At 47.7% G+C, this 17,912-nt stretch overlaps 1 protein-coding gene across 1 annotated transcript in view; it reads right to left on the reverse strand.

Annotated features, from left to right (window-relative positions):
* CCDC78 (coiled-coil domain containing 78) overlaps positions 1-17,912 on the reverse strand; it is a 321,251-nt gene that overhangs the window by 84,208 nt on the left and 219,131 nt on the right. The window contains exons 13-14 of the mRNA XM_085628349.1: positions 11,615-11,703; positions 5,705-5,783 (exon numbers count right to left, since the gene is read on the reverse strand). Of these exons, the coding sequence (XP_085484475.1) occupies positions 5,705-5,783; positions 11,615-11,703 (168 nt within the window). The remainder of the gene's footprint in view (positions 1-5,704; positions 5,784-11,614; positions 11,704-17,912) is intronic.

A 17,912-nucleotide genomic window follows, 5' to 3' on the forward strand; every position in this document is an offset into this window, starting at 1 on the left:
GGTGCGGTGCCCAGGGCCGGGGGCCACCAGGAGTCGTCCCATGCAGAGGGCGATGGTCCCAGGATGAGGACTTCTGTCTTGTCCGTGTTCAACTTCAGGCGGCTGATGTTCATCCATTCGGCGACATCTTTCATCCCTTCGTGTAGGTCGGCTTTGGCGGTGTCGGGGTCTCTGGTCAGGGAGAGAATCAGCTGGGTGTCATCGGCGTAGGAGATGATGTTGAGGTTGTGTTGGCGTGCGATGGCAGCGAGGGGTTTCATGTAGATGTTGAAGAGAGTGGGGCTGAGCGATGATCCTTGCGGGACGCCGCAGATGACTTCGGTGGCCTCAGAGCGGAACGGAGGGAGGCGTACTCTCTGTGTTCTGCCGGAGAGGTAGGAGATGATCCATTCCAGAGCAATCCCCTGGATGCCGGTGTCGTTGAGGCGTTGGACTAGGGTGCGGTGGCAGACAGTGTCAAATGCTGCGGAGAGGTCAAGGAGGATGAGTGCCGCTGTTTCACCTTTGTCGAGCAGGGTTCGGATGTCGTCGGTGGCTGCGATGAGGGCGGTCTCTGTGCTGTGGTTGGCTCTGAATCCGGATTGCGATGGGTCGAGGGATCCGTTCGTCTCGAGGAAGGCGGCCAGCTGCTTGTTGACGACCTTCTCGATGACTTTGGCAGGGAAAGGAAGGAGCGAGATAGGGCGGAAGTTCTTGAGGTCGGTCGGGTCCGCAGTTGGTTTCTTCAGTAGTGCGCTGAGCTCGGCGTGCTTCCAGCTCTCTGGGAAGGTGGCTGTGTCGAAGGAGGCGTTGATGATGTCTCGGAGGTGGGGTGCGATGGTAGAGGCGGCCTTGTTGAAGACATGGTGGGGGCATGGGTCGGTCGGAGATCCGGAGTGGATGGTGTTCATCATGCGTGTCGTGTCTTCGAGGGTCACTTTGGTCCATGTCTGGAGGATAGCGGCGGGGTGCGTAGGTTCGGTCGATGGGTGCGGGGGTGGAGCGCCAAAACTGTTGTGGATGTCGGCGATCTTGCGGTGGAAGTACGAGGCGAGGGAGTCGCAGAGGTCCTGCGAGGGAGTGATGTCGTTGTTGCTGGTGCTGGGGTTGGAGAACTCCTTGACGATGTTGAAGAGCTCCTTGCTGTCATGGGCGTTCTTGTCCAGTCGTTCCTTCAAAGATTTCTTCTTGGTGGTGCGGATGAGCTGGTGATGTCTGCGGGTGGCGAGTTTGAGGGCGGTCATGTTGTCGGTGGTCTTGTCGAGGAGCCAGGCCTTCTCGAGGGTGCGGCAGGCCTTCTTGGAGTCCTTGAGTTCGTCGGTGAACCAGGGGGCCTTCTTGCTTCTGGGCCTGGTGAGTGGGTTCTTCAGTGGGTCGAATGCCTTAGCGGCGTCCAGGAGAGCCGCCACCGCAAGCAAAGCGGGATTAATCTGGTGCATTACCGAAAAGATGGTGCGGAGATTGTGAGATGTGGCATGACCTGGTATGAACCCTGACTGATCAGGCCGTGCAATCAGGGGCATGAGAGGAAGGAGCTGATTGGTAAGTAGTTAAGCATATATCTTGCTATCTGCATTTATCAGAGAAAGGGGGCGATATGAGTCGTAACTATCGGGTGGTTTGCCAGGTTTAAGAAGAAGAGTGATCAATGCTTCACGTAGAGTCGGAGGAAACCTGCCCAGGGTGACTGATTCATTATACATTTCGGTAAGATGTGGAATAAGCAAGGCGCATATTCTTTATAAAACATGAGGGTCAGCCCGTCAGAACCCAGTGCTTTGTCGCTAGGGAAGCCCGCGATCACCTGGCCAATCTCTTCATTGATGAATAGTTCAACTAAATATTCACGGTGTTCATCGCTGAGCCACAACAACTCGATTGAGTGGAAGTATTGATCCAAGAGTTCGCAAGGCATAGCCTCGCCAGCAGTGTATAGTTGAGAGTAGAAGGTGGACAGTCTAGCGATGATCTCGCTGGCGGACATGGTCCTCCCCGAGGCCTCGTTGCGAAGCTCTGAAATGTAGGAGGAGGCATGAGGTTTCCTCAGTGGGTTTGCGACGGGTTTCCCCGGGCGGTTGCCCTCCCCATACCTGCGGGCTTGAAACACCCCTGACTGCATGGCAATGCATTCCCCCCAGATTACGACCTTGAAGGACTCCCAAAGGGTCGAGGGGGATTCTACTGACCCAGTGTTGTGTTAGAAGAATTCAGCAATGGCTTTCCCAATTTCCTCCCGAAATGCAGCGTCACGGAGCGCATGAGGGGGCAGCTGCCATGCAAACATGCGGCAGAGGGTGAGTGGAAATCGTACAGCCATGCGCACTGGTGCATGATCGGATAAGGTACAGGCCAGATGATATACAGATGTAGTCCAAGATGCACCATCACGGGTTATGAGCCGTAGGTCGATACGGGACCAGGAGCCATGAGTGCTGGAAACGCAAGTGCCCTGGCGAGTGTTTTGGTGAGTGTGTCGGCAGGCGTCGAGCAGTGAGTTATCGTGCGTGATAGCACGCAGGGTAGCAGTGGCCTGGGGGTGTTGTAAGTGATCACCTGAGCGATCTAAGGTTCCCAAGGGGGCAATGTTAAAATTGCCACCCCATATTATTGGGAGGAGGCCGATGGAGAATATTATCCTCCAAACATTAGAATAAAATTCTGGGTTGTCAGTGTTTGGGCCGTAGACTGCGGCCAGAATTACCGGCTGGGTGTATAGTGTCCCCGCTAGTGTAATGTACCTGCCCCCAGTATCAATGAAGGTTTGTGTGACGTGCCAAGGGAGATCTTTCCTGAAGAGTATAGTGATGCCGTATGCATAGTTTGAATAATATGCTGAGTACGCCTCCTCCCCAGTATCTAGAGCGCAATTCGGCAGCGTTGGTGGAGATGAGATGAGTTTCTTGGAGGAAACATAAGTCAACCTTTTGCCTGCTAAGGTAGGTATGTATGAGGCGTGCCTTACAATGGTCATTCATGCCTCTAATGTTCCAAGTCAGGAAGATTGTTTCAGTCATGTGTCAAGTGGGTCTGATAATGTGCTGCCTGCTGTAAGTCGTCATGTCAAGCCATCCAGTGTCAGGGAAAATAATGCGCGGTCCAGTGAGTGCAATTAATTACAAGTTTGCAAAGAAGAAAAATAAACATTAAACAAACCCCGGGAGACCTAGTACCCTAAGCAATCTCCCAGAGGGGTGACCCATTTCTCACCCCCACCCACTCCAACCCCCCAATTAGGTTGAGCCTCACACTACCCCCCCATCCAAGGACCCACAACTTGGAGTGTAAAGAACACAGTTGGGAATTATCCATTCGGGGTACGAGGGCTCAGCCAGGTGCCCCCATACCACTAGGGCAGGGTGGCTGAGCGTTGGAGCTTCCAGAGGAGGGTGTTGAACAGGATAGATAAGGCAGCAGAGCGTCAAAGATTAGGGCGTCAAATACAGACCACATTGCTAAAGCATAAAAACCATTATATGTGTAAATTAGTATCAGGGCTTACAAAGTCAATCATTGTCGCCGGTGCGGCCATCCTCGGACCTCGCAAGGCAGCCCCATGGGGGGGACCCCCGCAATTGTTTAGCAACTGTTAGGGCGGCCTTGGGATCAGTGAAGAGCTTGGGTTTGTCGCCTGTGTCAACGCGAAGTTTTGTAGGGTACATCAATACATACTTTATATGTAGCTGTTGAAGTATGCGCTTGGTGGGGAGAAAGTCCCTGCGAGCCGCCTGAACAGTTAAGTCCGGGTGAAATGATAGAGCATTACTGGTGTCTGACCTCACCCATATTTCTAACTTCCCGGAGGATGGAGTCTAGGTCGCGATAGTTTAGCAAGCAGGCAATTATGGGTCTTGCTGGGGCCCCAGGTCGAGGGATCTGTGTGCCCGTTCGATGATAAAATGTTCAGGCAGGACTGAGCCGAAGAGTTTTGGCAGGAGAGATTCAAGATAGTCCTCCATTTTCCCTGTTGCTGTGGACTCAGGGATGCCGATGATGCGTATATTGTTCCTACGGGAGCGCGATTTGAGATCTTCATTCTTGGCGCGAATAATTATGAAGACCTTATCCATCTTGAGGAGTTGTTGCCGATTTTCAGCTCCAGTGTCGTCTGCCTCCAAGACCCTTGCTTCAGGTTGGGTGATTCGGGCCTCATGGGTGTCAACTCGCTGCTTGACTTGATCGAGGCGTGAGGTTAGATGGTCAATCTTAGAGTCTATTGATTTTAGGCTTGATTTGACTTCAAGCAGCAAGGCACGAAGACTGTTGTCTTGCGGCTCGGGTGGGTCCGTCTGCGTAGATTGTTCGCCGGCATCTGGAGGCAGCTCGCCGCCCCTACCTGTCCCCCGACTGGTAAAGGTGAGCTTGGGTTGCTTGGCATCGGGCGTACCCATTGAGGGTGTGCGGGGGTGGTCAGATTTGCAAGTGGTTCTAGGCCAGGAGGAGGCCGCGCGGGAATCGAGGTGAAAGGGTGGGTCTGGCGCAGCGCACCTGTTGGAACCACACCGCAACCGCTCTGGGCCACCCAGGCTGCACAGTAGATGGTGAGCTCTGGTCAGTACCGATGGGCCCAGCGAGGGGGGGGGGCACCAGGCAGCAATCCGCAGATTCTTTCTAACAACTCTGTCTCCATTGAAAAATATTTCCCCTTTTTTACCAGTTTCATTTAGCCAAATAGTAGTTAAGTCTATGATTTTATCTGCACTACACAATTCTTTTTCTCTGGATTTAGCTACCAGACTCCTAGCACGACTACTACAGATTCAAAACATGGCTGTGCATCTCATCTTTGATCTTCTCGGGATTCTCCTGTTTCACTTCACGTAGCCAGTCACCATCTAATTCTAAAATGTATTATTTTCAAAACTCTTTGCCTTGCTTATCGAGCCTTTGATGACTCAGGCCTGCTTAGTCTGCAAATTAAATAGTTGCATTACATGCCTGTTCTGGTTGTCAGATCAGCCTCCCCCTTCAGCTCCAGGTACCTCGCGTTAGGTACCAAGCAATGGGAGGTTGGGCTTTCTCACATCTGACCACGAAAATTGAAATTCTTTTCTACTGAACCATCAGTGTATCCCTGACCATCTGGCCCTTCATAGTGCTATTAAAACTTGATTGTATGCTCTTTAATATTTGAGTTGCACCCAGTCTGTCTCTCTCAGCTATCCCTCAGGGCCAAGAAACCCTCATTTGGGATTTCCATACTTTACTAATTCCTAGACTAGGTTAGAGTATAATGGGTGGGAGCAAGATTAGTCAATTTAAAAAAAATATTTCCTCACAAATCTGTGAGACATGAAAATATCTTTATGCAAAACGGAGACAAACACCTCTGCCCTATCATTGGATGTTGCTCAGTTGACAAAGGAAAAGGGGGCTGGATGGCAGAGGCAGACGCTTGGAGCCTGAAGGGTTATTCCAACAGTCCACTTATGAGCCTTGGATTAAAGTATGAAGGGGATGAAAATTTTACATAAAACTAAGAAAAGACAATGGAAAAAACGAAGAGTAAAAAACTAAATAAATAAATGTATCAATGACCAAGAACAAAGTAATTTATCTATCGCAAGATAACATATTAGGGATGACTACAGGACGATGATTTTGTTTACACAAGCCTGAAAATGTTCCTTTCATACACACATGCCATATGAATGTATTTAGCAACCGATGTTCCAGTGTCTGACCCTGAGGCCCAACAAAGTAGGAAGGGTGGACATGGCTAACTTACCGCTGACTGCTCGGCCATTTTGTGCTGGGTGTTGCGGATCGCCTTCTTAGCCTCCTGAAGCTCTTTGCCCATGGCCACCCTGCAAAAAACACAAATACCAAAGAATTTCCTCAAAAGAGTATGCAAAGGCCTACTGGAAACAAAGTCACAAACGCAGGAATCTCTTGTGCAGATTGAGTGGGAAAAACAGACACCTCAACCAGTCTACTGTGCAGCAAAGCAAGAGAAGGACCCAATGTCAGTCCCCACCGCGAGCTAGAAAGAGGAAGCAAAGGCTTTTATCGTCTTTCTCATTTCTAATAATGAATGGAATATAGACAAATATGCCCTGCCCCTTCCAAGGCATGGTATGGAGGGTCTCTACGTGAGTGAGATAGCAGTGCCAAGGATGGGCCTTTCCCTGCCACTCACATGCCCTGTTAAATAGGTCACACTGTACGGGAAGACAGGACAAGCGTATTTGAATTTCAGGCATGTACACATGAAGTTTTAACATGCACTGGTACCTGCATTACAGTTACGAGTGTGGACACCGGGGGGTCTGGACTGTTGAGGCGTGACACTTTTTCTAATGGTATGTGAAAACCAGCCCCAAACCCTTCCACCCATACAGAAGCTCAGCGTCTGCATTTGAATGTAACAAAGAGTGAGCAAACAAACAATGGACTGGAATGCAGCTTTGACAGAACCAGCTCTTCATCTCGTAGCACCAACTGCTCTCTGTTCAGCAACAGCTTTAAGGGTCTCCCTCGAGTAGAAGCAGGGCACCTGATAATCAATGGGGATAAGTCTAGGCCAAAAATATAAAACAGAAAGTTGTATTTAAAACTGAGCGCTCAGGGTCTAGCGGTTCAAAATCCTTTTGGGTCTCTACCTTAAAACGTATTACTATGCAACTGAAGCAGATACTCCATCACATCAATACCCCTCCCATTTCCCCCTCACCCCCCTTTCGTGCCTCCTACTGGTATATCTTGGTTATTAGGCGATGCATATTTTGCCGCACATGGCAGTATTGTAGCTCACGGGTGACTTCAGGCTACAACTGTCACAATGCCATTTAGACCTTCATATTATGTCCTGTAGTAATCATCTGAATGTCTCGAAAGGTAAGTTACATTCTGTTGCACTGTAGCAATCATGACAGTTTTGTTCCACCTCTTTCACACTGTTACTAGTATTGTCTTTGCTGTTATCCAGCTGCAACTACAGCCTTACACGTACCCCTGTCCCCCTCCCAGCATCAGCTTTGGCGTGCCTCGGTACCAATAGGGGAAACAACACCTGAGCCTACCCAGCAGCAGCTCAACCAACCCCCAGCAGCAGCAAGGAGGCATTGTTCACATTTCTCTGAAGCGCACGCTCAAAGGATCATATAGCATAGTCTTGTGCCCTGCGCATCAAAGTCTTGGGCGAGACTCCGTGTACATCCTGCGAGGGGGTGGACGCCTGAAGTTCAGGAATGAAAACACGCACCTCCCACTTAGCAGGGTGCACAGTTAAGAAGCATTTACAATGCAATAGGTGGTCCATTACTTTAAGTTTAATCTATTGGTTTTGCATTATTATTAGCAACGCCAATAGCTCAATCATTCAGTAATGCGAGACCTATTGCATTGCAAATGCTTGTTTGAGCTGGGTGGTGAATACACATGAGCCTTTCCTTAATCTGTAATGCAGGACTCGAACACATAGATATATTTTTATAAATCAGGACTAGGACAGGAAGGGATTACAAGGAAGCTTCTCCCACAATCTGTGCAAGCTGGTGAATCCAAACGGCCACCCTCTTCTATTCATACTTAAGATAGATAAGTGAATAAACACTGTCCCCACATTCTTTTCATAGCATATGGAAGATCAAACTAGGGTGTTGCAGGCCCTGCTGGGGGTAGCGGAATTGATCTAGGAAGAGGTGCCAAGCTCTGGTCATGAGCATCATTTATTATTTCTCTAGAGAATAGTCCTGTGTTTTAATAAATTAAAAACACAGAATGCCAGTAAGCTACTCAGTGATAGGTCACCAATAATGTCTTTTTTAATCATGTCCTGGCTGGAAGTAGGTGTCAAAAATGGCTGGGAGTGGTGCTCTGAATAACTCTGATACTCCCTCCCTACATTTCTTTATCACAATGGATACTTTTAAGCTTTTAGGGTGTCCAGATTGTGGATAGCATGTTGGCAATCATGTACTTTTTTCATTTTTAAAAGGAACGACTGAAGACAACTACAATGTTTGAATTGCTAAATATCGTCGGAGCTTCCAATTTTATGGGATAACTATAAGAAAATATGTTTGTCATTCTGGGGGCCCAAATTATTATTTTTCTTTTACATTAGCTGAGAGGAGTTGAATAAAAAAGTTTGAAAACCAAAGTGGTTGATAAACATAATCTCCTCTCTCGCTCGTGGGTGGATACTATAGAGAACTGCTTAATTAGGTAGAACAAAAATACAGTACATGAATTAGAGGTGGCTATGCCAAAGTATCCGCACATTCAAAGCTGTACAATCGTTTAAGGGAATTAAATGTACAAATCCAACAACAAAGAAAGGTTTGGTGCTCCCTTGGTATAGGTGCCCTGCCACCTGTGGTGCAGTGGCCAGAACAGGAGAATCCCGTTTGGTGTACAACTATTCAAAGAGAATACCGAAGCACTCAGAGAAGTCCACAGTCATGGAAGGGAGACCCTTGTATTCCCTTATTCATTCTGACAGCTATTATGAAGCCATATTCCTCGCCTCAATGGAGTTTTCAACTTCACTTCATTTTTCTATTTCATAGTGAGGTGCCACACTGCGGCACGCCTGCTTCTCACTGTTTCTATCTTACTACTAATTCCAGGTACAGTGTTATTTTTTGGTTTCTTCGGCATGCACTTTCTGCTCCACTTTGTAGGGTTTCTCAGCTGCACTATCTATAAAATCTCACTTGAAAACAAATTCACTTATTCTTTTTGGTGAACATTAGCACTTCTTTTTCAGTGTCACTGCACTTTCTTCTCTATTTTCCTTACATGATATTCTTTGCAGCACCTTTCAGGCCTTGAGCACAAGAACAAGCAAAGCAATATGCATGAACCTTCACATGGCCATCATTCTATTCGCTGGACTCTTTCACATATAGGCCTTTAGGATCACAGGGGTGTTTTCTCTACTCTTTCTGGTTACTGTATATTACAGTCACCAATGATATCTATATGTCATTGTTATCATTACATGAGTATAAGACAATGTATGTATCCTTTTGCAGCCTTGAAAAAGTCTCTATGATGAAACACGTGTCGGCCGCCCGTCTTTATCTGGATACTACGAATTGATATAAAGAATATGCAACACTGTGGAAAGAATAAATCACACAGAACTCAACTACAACCTCACTTTACTTCTTTGTTGAACATATTTACATGACTGTGGGCTTCTCCGAATGCATCTGTATTGTCTTTGAATAGAACAAAAAACACATCAAATGAATGCGCTATATCTCTCACTCCCCTTTCTCCCATTACATCTAGGCATTGAGATCTTAGTCAAGTTAATAGCACTGTTCCGGTTTGTGACACACAAAAGCAAATAACTTCACCCTGGGGCCATTGCCTCAATTTCAATACCGTTACAACTAAGCACCAACCTTAGTGTAGCATGTTACATACCCGCTAACAAGCTTAGGCACCTTGTCAGAAAACGACATAACCACAGCTACAATACGAAGCAAATGGATGATTCTTCAAGTTTGTGGAGGGTGCTGTGCGGTGCTTTAAATGGGCCGGTACTGTCCGGTACGGAGTACCTGCACTTTTTTATTTTGAGAGGGAGAGTACCGGCACTTTTCAAGATAAATGCTATACTTTTAATTGGAAAGTACCGGCACTTCTCAGAAACAAGCAGGTACTCTGGTACAGAGTACCTGCACTTGTATTTTTCCATTTCAAGCACTGGTGCTGTGTACAAACAGACTCTACCCTCCGGATGTGCTGTGGAATGGATACACACAGGGCTTTCTCTCAATCTCTTATTGAAGTAAAATAGGATCCGGCCCTCACTTTGTCTGTATGCTGGGTGAGGTATACACCCAGAACATCCATTGGATACACGCAGGCTCATGCCTCAGACAGTGCTAGGTAATTCTACAGATATGGCCCTCACTCAGGATTATGGCAGGTGGTGGATACTCAATCACCTGTAAAGCCCATGTTGGATGAAGAATAAACAAAAGCTTCTACCTGAGGCTAGCTCAGTGGTGAATACATGCATCCACTTCCGCAGCACAGGACCTCACTAGAACAACCATCTAAAAACCCAACTCTCTTGTAGCTTAGTTAGGGCCAGTTTTAGTCAGATCTGTGCTGGGAGCACTCCTCTTGGAAGCCAGGCACTCCTGCCTTTGCAGAAGCCACAGCATCTAGGGAATTAAAGTGGTTTACTGTGAAGTGGACACACAGGACTTTCTCTTGCTCTCTTATCGGAGTAAGATATGATCAGGCCTTCCCTCTGTCTGTATCCTGGGTGAGGGATAAACACAGGCCATTCATCGCAGACACGCAGGCCTCAGTTAACGCACATTGTAGCTGCCCAGTCTTAACTCCAGCAATAGCCCTCTTCTGCTTGTGAGCCCCGCAGGTGAAGGTATCAATATGACAAGGTACTTTGTTGAGGTCTGTGTGCAGACAGAGTCAGAGGGGAGTCTATCTAATTCTCCTACTTTCAGAGAAATCTCACGGGCCTAGTATCCCTACAAAAGGGACCACCGCAGGGCTTTATGTGGGATGAAAACACTGGGGTTCTCTCAAAGGGGCGTGGTCAATGTAATTAAGGGCGTGGTTTAAAACACCTCAGCTAAAAATCTGTGCTTAGCATAGTGTGCCGCCCAACTTGTATTTTGCTATTTCTGTCACTGCATCCAGATATATGATACAACAAGTAACATCATAACTACAAGTCAGGAATATTGGCTGTGTCAATGGTTGTTCGTTGCAAAAGATAAATAAGCAGGAACCTTTGGCTTGTATAAAATATTGAAAAAGCTTCCACTTAAACCCCTAGTGACACCATGACAATGTTGCTGCTGGTGCGTTTCAATAAGAGAAGGGAAATCCAGAGAGAAAATGACTCTCTTTAACGGATTTCCCTTCCCCCACAACGCTCACCTGGCATGACGTCATGCCGTAACTTCTCCACTAGTAAGAAGTGAGCAGTGTGAGCACGCGCACATCAGTGTGACTGCTGTCACTGCAGTCCGGAATAAAAAGGACCACCTGTGCCAGGGCACAAAACAGAGCCCGATAGAGACCTGTTTGGAGGCCCCCTTTAAAAAACTGCCGGTGCTCAGCACCAGTGAGACTCGGCCCACTTAAAGCCCTGGACCACCGGTTTTCAACCACCTGGCAGGCTTTGATTCGCTCTGATATGTGCACTCATGTAAACATGCATGCCTGTACCCGCACACACATTTTTAGATTTCCTTTCTCCCTCTCTTTCCCTTACACAGCCAGGCTCACTAGACTGTCTCAGCCCTTGCATTATGGTTGTCTGGCCTCATCTTTGCTCCTACTGCCCACACACCATTCCTTCTGCTCCTACCTTCGTCAAGCCAACCAAAAGCCTAGGGTTGACTGTGCAACAAGCCCTACCACCGCTCCAGAAATTGTGGAACGAGCTTTACATAAAAGCTCTTTCTATTTACAAGGCTCCAACTTTATTCACTTTCTCATCATCATTCCTTTCTTCTCTCAATCCGTGGACTTTGAGGAGGCCTCGGGGATGCATTACTGGATTTCTATCCAACAGCACTTGGACATCCCTCACCTTTCTCTACCAAGCCTGTGCTCAACGGCGGACACACATAGCCTGCAACACAGTCAGTTTGGTTTTCAGGTGACATATTCCACACTGATGTCAAGAAAGACTTACACACGTTCTTCCACCTTTTGCTGCTGTGTTTCATGTGTCTTCTTCATGCGTTCGATCTCTTCCATTATCTCACTTTGGTTCCCAAGTAACTGCAAGATACACATATAGCACTGGTAATCAACAGCAAAGATACCAACATCTTTAAAAACCAATTTTTTCCTTTCTGGTGCATCTACCTCAGAAACAATACAACATACACAAGCGGTATTCAAGCTTTGCTATACCTCAGATGCAGCATCGTAATATGGTACATCTAGTGTTGCTCTTGTTAGCTGGAACCTTCAGTGGGAAAAGGTGTACACTGGGTTTCAGGTCAGGGTAGTTTGGAAAACTTTATTTTGCAAGGAATCAACTTGATAAACAATGAGAGGTATGTCCAAATCAACTCCAGAACGAGGCTGATCTTTATCAACACAAGTATACACAAACATAAACCAAACTTGAAATTACAAATCCAGGAACTGGGGTAACAAAAGGTTGAAAAGAACTGATGCGCTTCCATTTTCAGTACAGTGCATTATCCAACGTTGTGTAAATTCATGAATTACTTTATTCACATCACTGTGGCTTTCAAAAACCTACCATTCATGGAGACATATACCCTAAGAGAATGAAGATCAGCCCTGGATGGAAAAGATAAAACTGTGGTAAAAGGAAAATCATCCCATATTCCCCAAACTTTTCACTTCCCTGAGGCAACAAAAGAAACTTTGTTGACTAAGATTTAAGATGCTGTGGAATGGACACATACTGGAAAGGTGGCTCACAAACACCTGTTGCAAGAAAGCCCCTGGTGTCCCCCAGATCCTCCATCAGCATGTGAACCAAGAAGGATGAGGCTGAGCACCGGTCAGTGTTACAGTGCACCCTCAAGAAAAGACAGGCTGTGAATGGGTGTGGGCGACGGATTACTTCTTGCAGCCAGTGACCAGTGGAAACTTCAACAAGTTATCACTCCGTTGTGGATGGTAAGAAGGATCCATGGGTGACAAGGGGGTAAATGGAAGTGGGAAAAGAGAATATAATTTCAAAACTTTAGGTGGAAATTTTAGGGTGGGTTTGACTGACTTTGAGTGTTAAAACATTTTACACTACAACATCACTAGATTGTCTCTTTTTGCTTGTAAGTAAGTCACAGTTCGGGACAGATCCATTAAGCGACGCTGGCCTGACCTCGCCAGCTCCAAGGGTCCCCGCTGGGAAGATCACTGGTGGTGCAGGCCCCTGATGCTCCTACTTTTACCCAGCTGTTTGGAATTGGATTGCCTAATGGGACTGTGGTCCACCTGTGGCCTTCGCCTGCCCTAACTCTTTTGCGGCTTGGTGCCTCCACACTTCCGTCCGCCACTCCTGACTGATGTCAGTGGTCAGCCCTGTGTTTGGCTTTTCATGCTGCAATGGATCTCGGCAAGCAGGCATGAAATGAACTTGGACTGTGTCACTGTGCTGACATAGGAAAGGATAAAGCTGCAGAACCGCTCCCTTCCAACCACGTATCGACCAATTCACTACTCCAGCTGGAGCAAATGATGGGGGAAGTCCCTAGAAAAAAGGAGCTTCTTTCGAAGGAGACCATGAAAAGATACTCCAGGCCATACAAAACTTGCAGACAGTGGTCCAGAAGAAGATTGGGGAGGTGCGGGTGAATGTGTTAATCCTCCATCCGGATCTGAGCAACGCGTCCGACCGCATCACAGAAGTTGAGGGCCTGCTCCCCATGGTCGAATAGGAGGTTGCGGACCTCAAGGCTAAATTCACTCACCTCTTAACCTGCATGAGGAGCAGTTGAGCCAGCCTCACTCTCCCATCTGACTGTGTCCTGGCTTGCCCCTGTCACACCCTTGGCGTCTGGTTGTCTCTGCAGGCCACCGTTGTATGCTTTATGATTGCCCGCACAGAAACAGACACTGCATTGTATTGATCCTACTGTCTGGAGGGATCCATGGAGTCATGCCTATCTAAACCATGTCGCGCATGAGGTGGGGTCCACGATTTGCGGGGACAGATGCTTCTTGGGGGGAGGGTAAGTATGGGCTGGGGGAGTTCGCTGACGAGAAACGATTATGGTTTTGTCTGGTTGTTTGTTTCTGGTTTGTTTTTTTCTTAGGTTGTCAAATTGACGTGATACCGCAAGTCCAGCAACGAGTTTCCTACACTGTCTTGTCCTTAACAGGTGATTCACAGTAATTCAAACATGTGCAGTCTCACGGCCACTCACGTTCATGCTCATTGGTGGTCCTGCCCGCCATGACTCCATACCGTGTTATATCTTGGAACGTTAACAGTCTCTTGGACTGGTTTAAATCTTCTGCAGTGTTGTGCTGTGCCCACCGCTGCCTGCCCTCCATCTTGTTGCTGCAAGAGACCCACCTGCTGGGCTCTAGATGTACATTTCTTGCACATCAGGATTATGATAGAGTCTATCATGACGGGTACACCAGGGGTTTCCGGGGAGTGGAGACTCTCCTGCGGCGCTCCTTTCCCATGGTGGTTGCTCAGATCTGGTCTGATCCTCAGGGTTGTTAGATTGCCCTAACAGGCCTGATGGAGGACCACCCACTAAACCCTCTGCGCCTTTACGCTCCTCCTACTGCATTAGATTCATTTCTGGCCACACTTCTGGATGTAATAGCACAACTACCTCCAGGTTTTACTCTAATAGGTGGCGACTTTGGCTCGGTCCATGATCCCTCTATGGACTCCACTGACTCCCCCCCCCACCCCCCTTCAGAAGTCCGTTGTGCACACCCTAAATCTCTTCTTAAATGGGTCAGCACCCTTGGTTTCTGCGATGTATGGAGAATCTGTAATCCCAGACAGAAAGAGTACATGCACACATCTGCTCCCCATCACACTCACGCTCGCATGAGATCGGCGGGTATTCTCTGGGCGGCATGTAAGGCTGCTATCAGGGGCATGATAAGAGCATACTTAGAAAAACTGAAGCAGTGAGACACCAACAGGTCACGCAGCTGGAGACCCGTGATCTTCGCCTTGAGACACAGCTCCCCTAGGTCAAACATGGCACTCTCACCAGAAAATTGACACTGATCCACGAGGAGATTAGACTCCTCTCTCTTGAAGAAGCAAAGCAAATCGGGTGTGCATCCACGGCACAGGTTTAGGGATGGGGAGATAAAATGGGAAGCTGCTGTATTGGCTGGCATCCCAGCCCTTAGCCAGCAGGATCACACCAGAGATTGTGGATGGAGCCGGGCATGCTCACGCCGCCTCCTCTGCTATTGCCTAGGTTTTCACATTTTACTACTCTTCACTATATGCGGCATCCCCACAGCCAGCACACGAGTTGGCAGCCCCCCTTCTTGATGAGGTACCACTTCCACACCTCTCTGTTGCTGAGTGCAGGGGTCTGGAAGGACCCATCACGGTCGAAGAGATTGTTGAAGCTATCTTGGCGATGGTGTCTGGCAAAATGCCTGGCCCCAACGGCTACCCTATAGAATTCTATGTAAATGCAGGGACATCATCACCCCATCTACTAAACTTCTACAGGGAATGCAATACAAGTCAGTTACTTGCCACAGGACCATAACCAAGCAACAATTGTGGTAATAACAAAGACGCTCCCTCCCTCAGGCTCTTGTGGCAATTACCATTCCATATCCCTTATTAACGCAGAAGTTAAGATCTTTGTGACTATCTTGGCATTAAGTCTGTGCCAGGTCCTCCTGTTCTCAATACACCCGGATCAATGTGGCTTTATGCCAGGTAGGAGCACAAGACGTTGTTTGAGACACATCCACATAGCACTAGCCAATCACCATCTTCTGCCACCTCAATTAGCTTTACTCCTGATTGATTTTGAAAAAGTGTTCAATACTGCGTATTGGAGTTACTAGGCTAGGTTGCTAGAGAGAGCCGGGCTCGGCCCTAAATTCCGTGGCTTTGTCCACATTTTGTACTCCAACCCGACTATGCATGTACAAATCAGCTGAATTCCTCATACGACGATGGACCCGGCAAGGAAGCCGCTTGTCCCCACTTCTCTTTGCTTTAGCTATTGAACCCCTAGTGTGGCTTGAGAGATGCCATGAACAAAAAAGAGGTTGGGATTGGTCTACAGGGCACGAACACCGCATTTGATTATATGCAGGTGACGTGCTCCTATATCTGGTACACCCTGCTAACAGTGGCTCTTGATGCCTCCAGCTCCTGCGACTCTTCGTGGAGGCTTCGGACTGACCGTCAAACCTGCCAAGTCAGTGTTGGTCCCACTAGCTCCCTCATGGGACTGTGTAGATTAGCAAACATCCATCCGTGTGTACTGCCTCAGTTTTCACTACTTAGGCATCTGGGTGGCCATAAATCCAGTGCTGATGTGGTCTCTCAACGTTACACTACTTACTCGCAAGGGCAAAGAGGATCCCAAGAAGTGGCAGCCACTCCCAGTAAATGTTATGGGGAGGATAGCACTATACAAGATGATGATACTTCTGTGATTTCTGTACTTCTTGCAAAATTTTCCACAAATGATTACTCCCCATTGGTTCAGGGAAATGGATTCAGTTGTGATTGCTTTCCTATGGCATAATTTGCGGCCTCGCATAGCATTCACGACCTGCCAACGGGCCCCTTACGATGGCGGCCTGAATATGTACAATCTGTATCTGTACTATCTGGCATCATACCCCCTTGTTATCAAAGGCTGGATTATAGGTGTGTGGTCTGATCCAGCGTACTAGCTGGAACTCAATACATAAGGTTTTCCCTGAATCATGGCAATGCTTTAAGGCTCTATGGTCTCCAATACGCTCCCTGAGGTGACTCGGTTGGTGTTCAGTGGGTGGAGAGCTGCTCTCCGACACATGGGATGGTGCTCTAAACTCACGCAACAGACCCCCCTCGTGCACAGTACCTGGCTGGGTGAGGTGACGTTGCGAAGGGGGTTTGATCGGAGGAATGTCATCAGCATCATGCTTTTAGGGGCTCTTTGGAAGGGTACATGCATATCTTTCTTTTTAGGAGCTCCAGCAGATGTCCACCCTGTCCGGGACGTAGTTTCATATGTATTTGCAGCTGCAACAAGCACTGTGTGTACACGTGCCTCCTGGCACATTGATTCCAGAGTTATCCCAATTGAGGGAAAGATCAAGATGGTAGCACTGGGTAGAGGCGGTGTGTCCAAAATTTACAGCACAGTGATCATTAATGCCCCAGACTCATTGACTGCTCTTAGAACCCGATGGGAAGGTTGACTAGGACCTATGGAGGACGATGACTGGTGGGATGCACTGATGGCCCCCACTAATGCAAACATAGTACTTACATTGCCTATACCTAACCCCGGATTGGTTGTACAAGGCAGAACTTCTGGCCAGCCCCACATGTTTCCGCTGCTCCCAGAATACTTTTTTCACCTGATATGGTCCAGTCCCATCTTAAAACAATACTAGGAAATGATGGTCATTAAACTTTCTGTTGTCTTAAATACTGAGATAGAAATGTCCCCATTACTGATCCTCCTGAGAGTGATCAATGGTGTTGGGAGTTCCCGTGTGGATTGGGCCCTCCTGGGGACAGCCCCGCTGGTTGCTAAGCATGACATTGCAGCCCACTGGAAGGCCTCCAAGCTCCCAACGATATCTCAATGGAAGCAGGGGGTGGACTGATGTGTCAAGCAGGAGAAGCCTGTATACAAAGCGGGAGGATGTCCTGCTAAACATTTCAAAATATGGAGCAAATAGTTTGGGACCATGGGCATTGCCTGTGAATTGGGTAATGATATAGGGCCACATGTATCATCCAATTTTGCTTTCGCAAATGGACCAATTTGCATAATCGCCCTGTTTGCGAATGCAAAACAGGCTTCTTACATGTATCAAACCCTATTTCGCGATTCGGTAACCTGTTACCGAATCACAAAATGGGTTTGCGATTATGTATTTGGAAGGGGCCTGTTTAGGGCGTCCCTTCCAAATAGTGAATCGCAGCAGCATGCATGAATGTTTTGTGACCGTGAATGCAGTCGCAAAACATTTGAAATTTACTACCAACTTCCAGTTGGTGGTAAACCATTAGCAATTGGGAAGGGAACCTCAGCAATATCCCTCTTCTGCTTGTAAGCCCCGCAGGTGAAGGTATCAATATGACAAGGTACTTTGTTGAGGTCTGAGTGCCCACAGAGTCAGAGAGGAGTCTATCTCATTCTCCTACTTTCCGAGGATTCTCAGAGGCCTAGTTTCCCTACAAAAGATACCGCCAGTTTTCAAACACCTCGCAGGGTTTGATTCGTTATGATATATGCACTCATGTAAACCCCTTCAACTTTGGAAATGGT

Source organism: Triturus cristatus, chromosome 10, assembly GCF_964204655.1.
Source record: "Triturus cristatus chromosome 10, aTriCri1.1, whole genome shotgun sequence".
Lineage (NCBI taxonomy): Eukaryota > Metazoa > Chordata > Amphibia > Caudata > Salamandridae > Triturus > Triturus cristatus.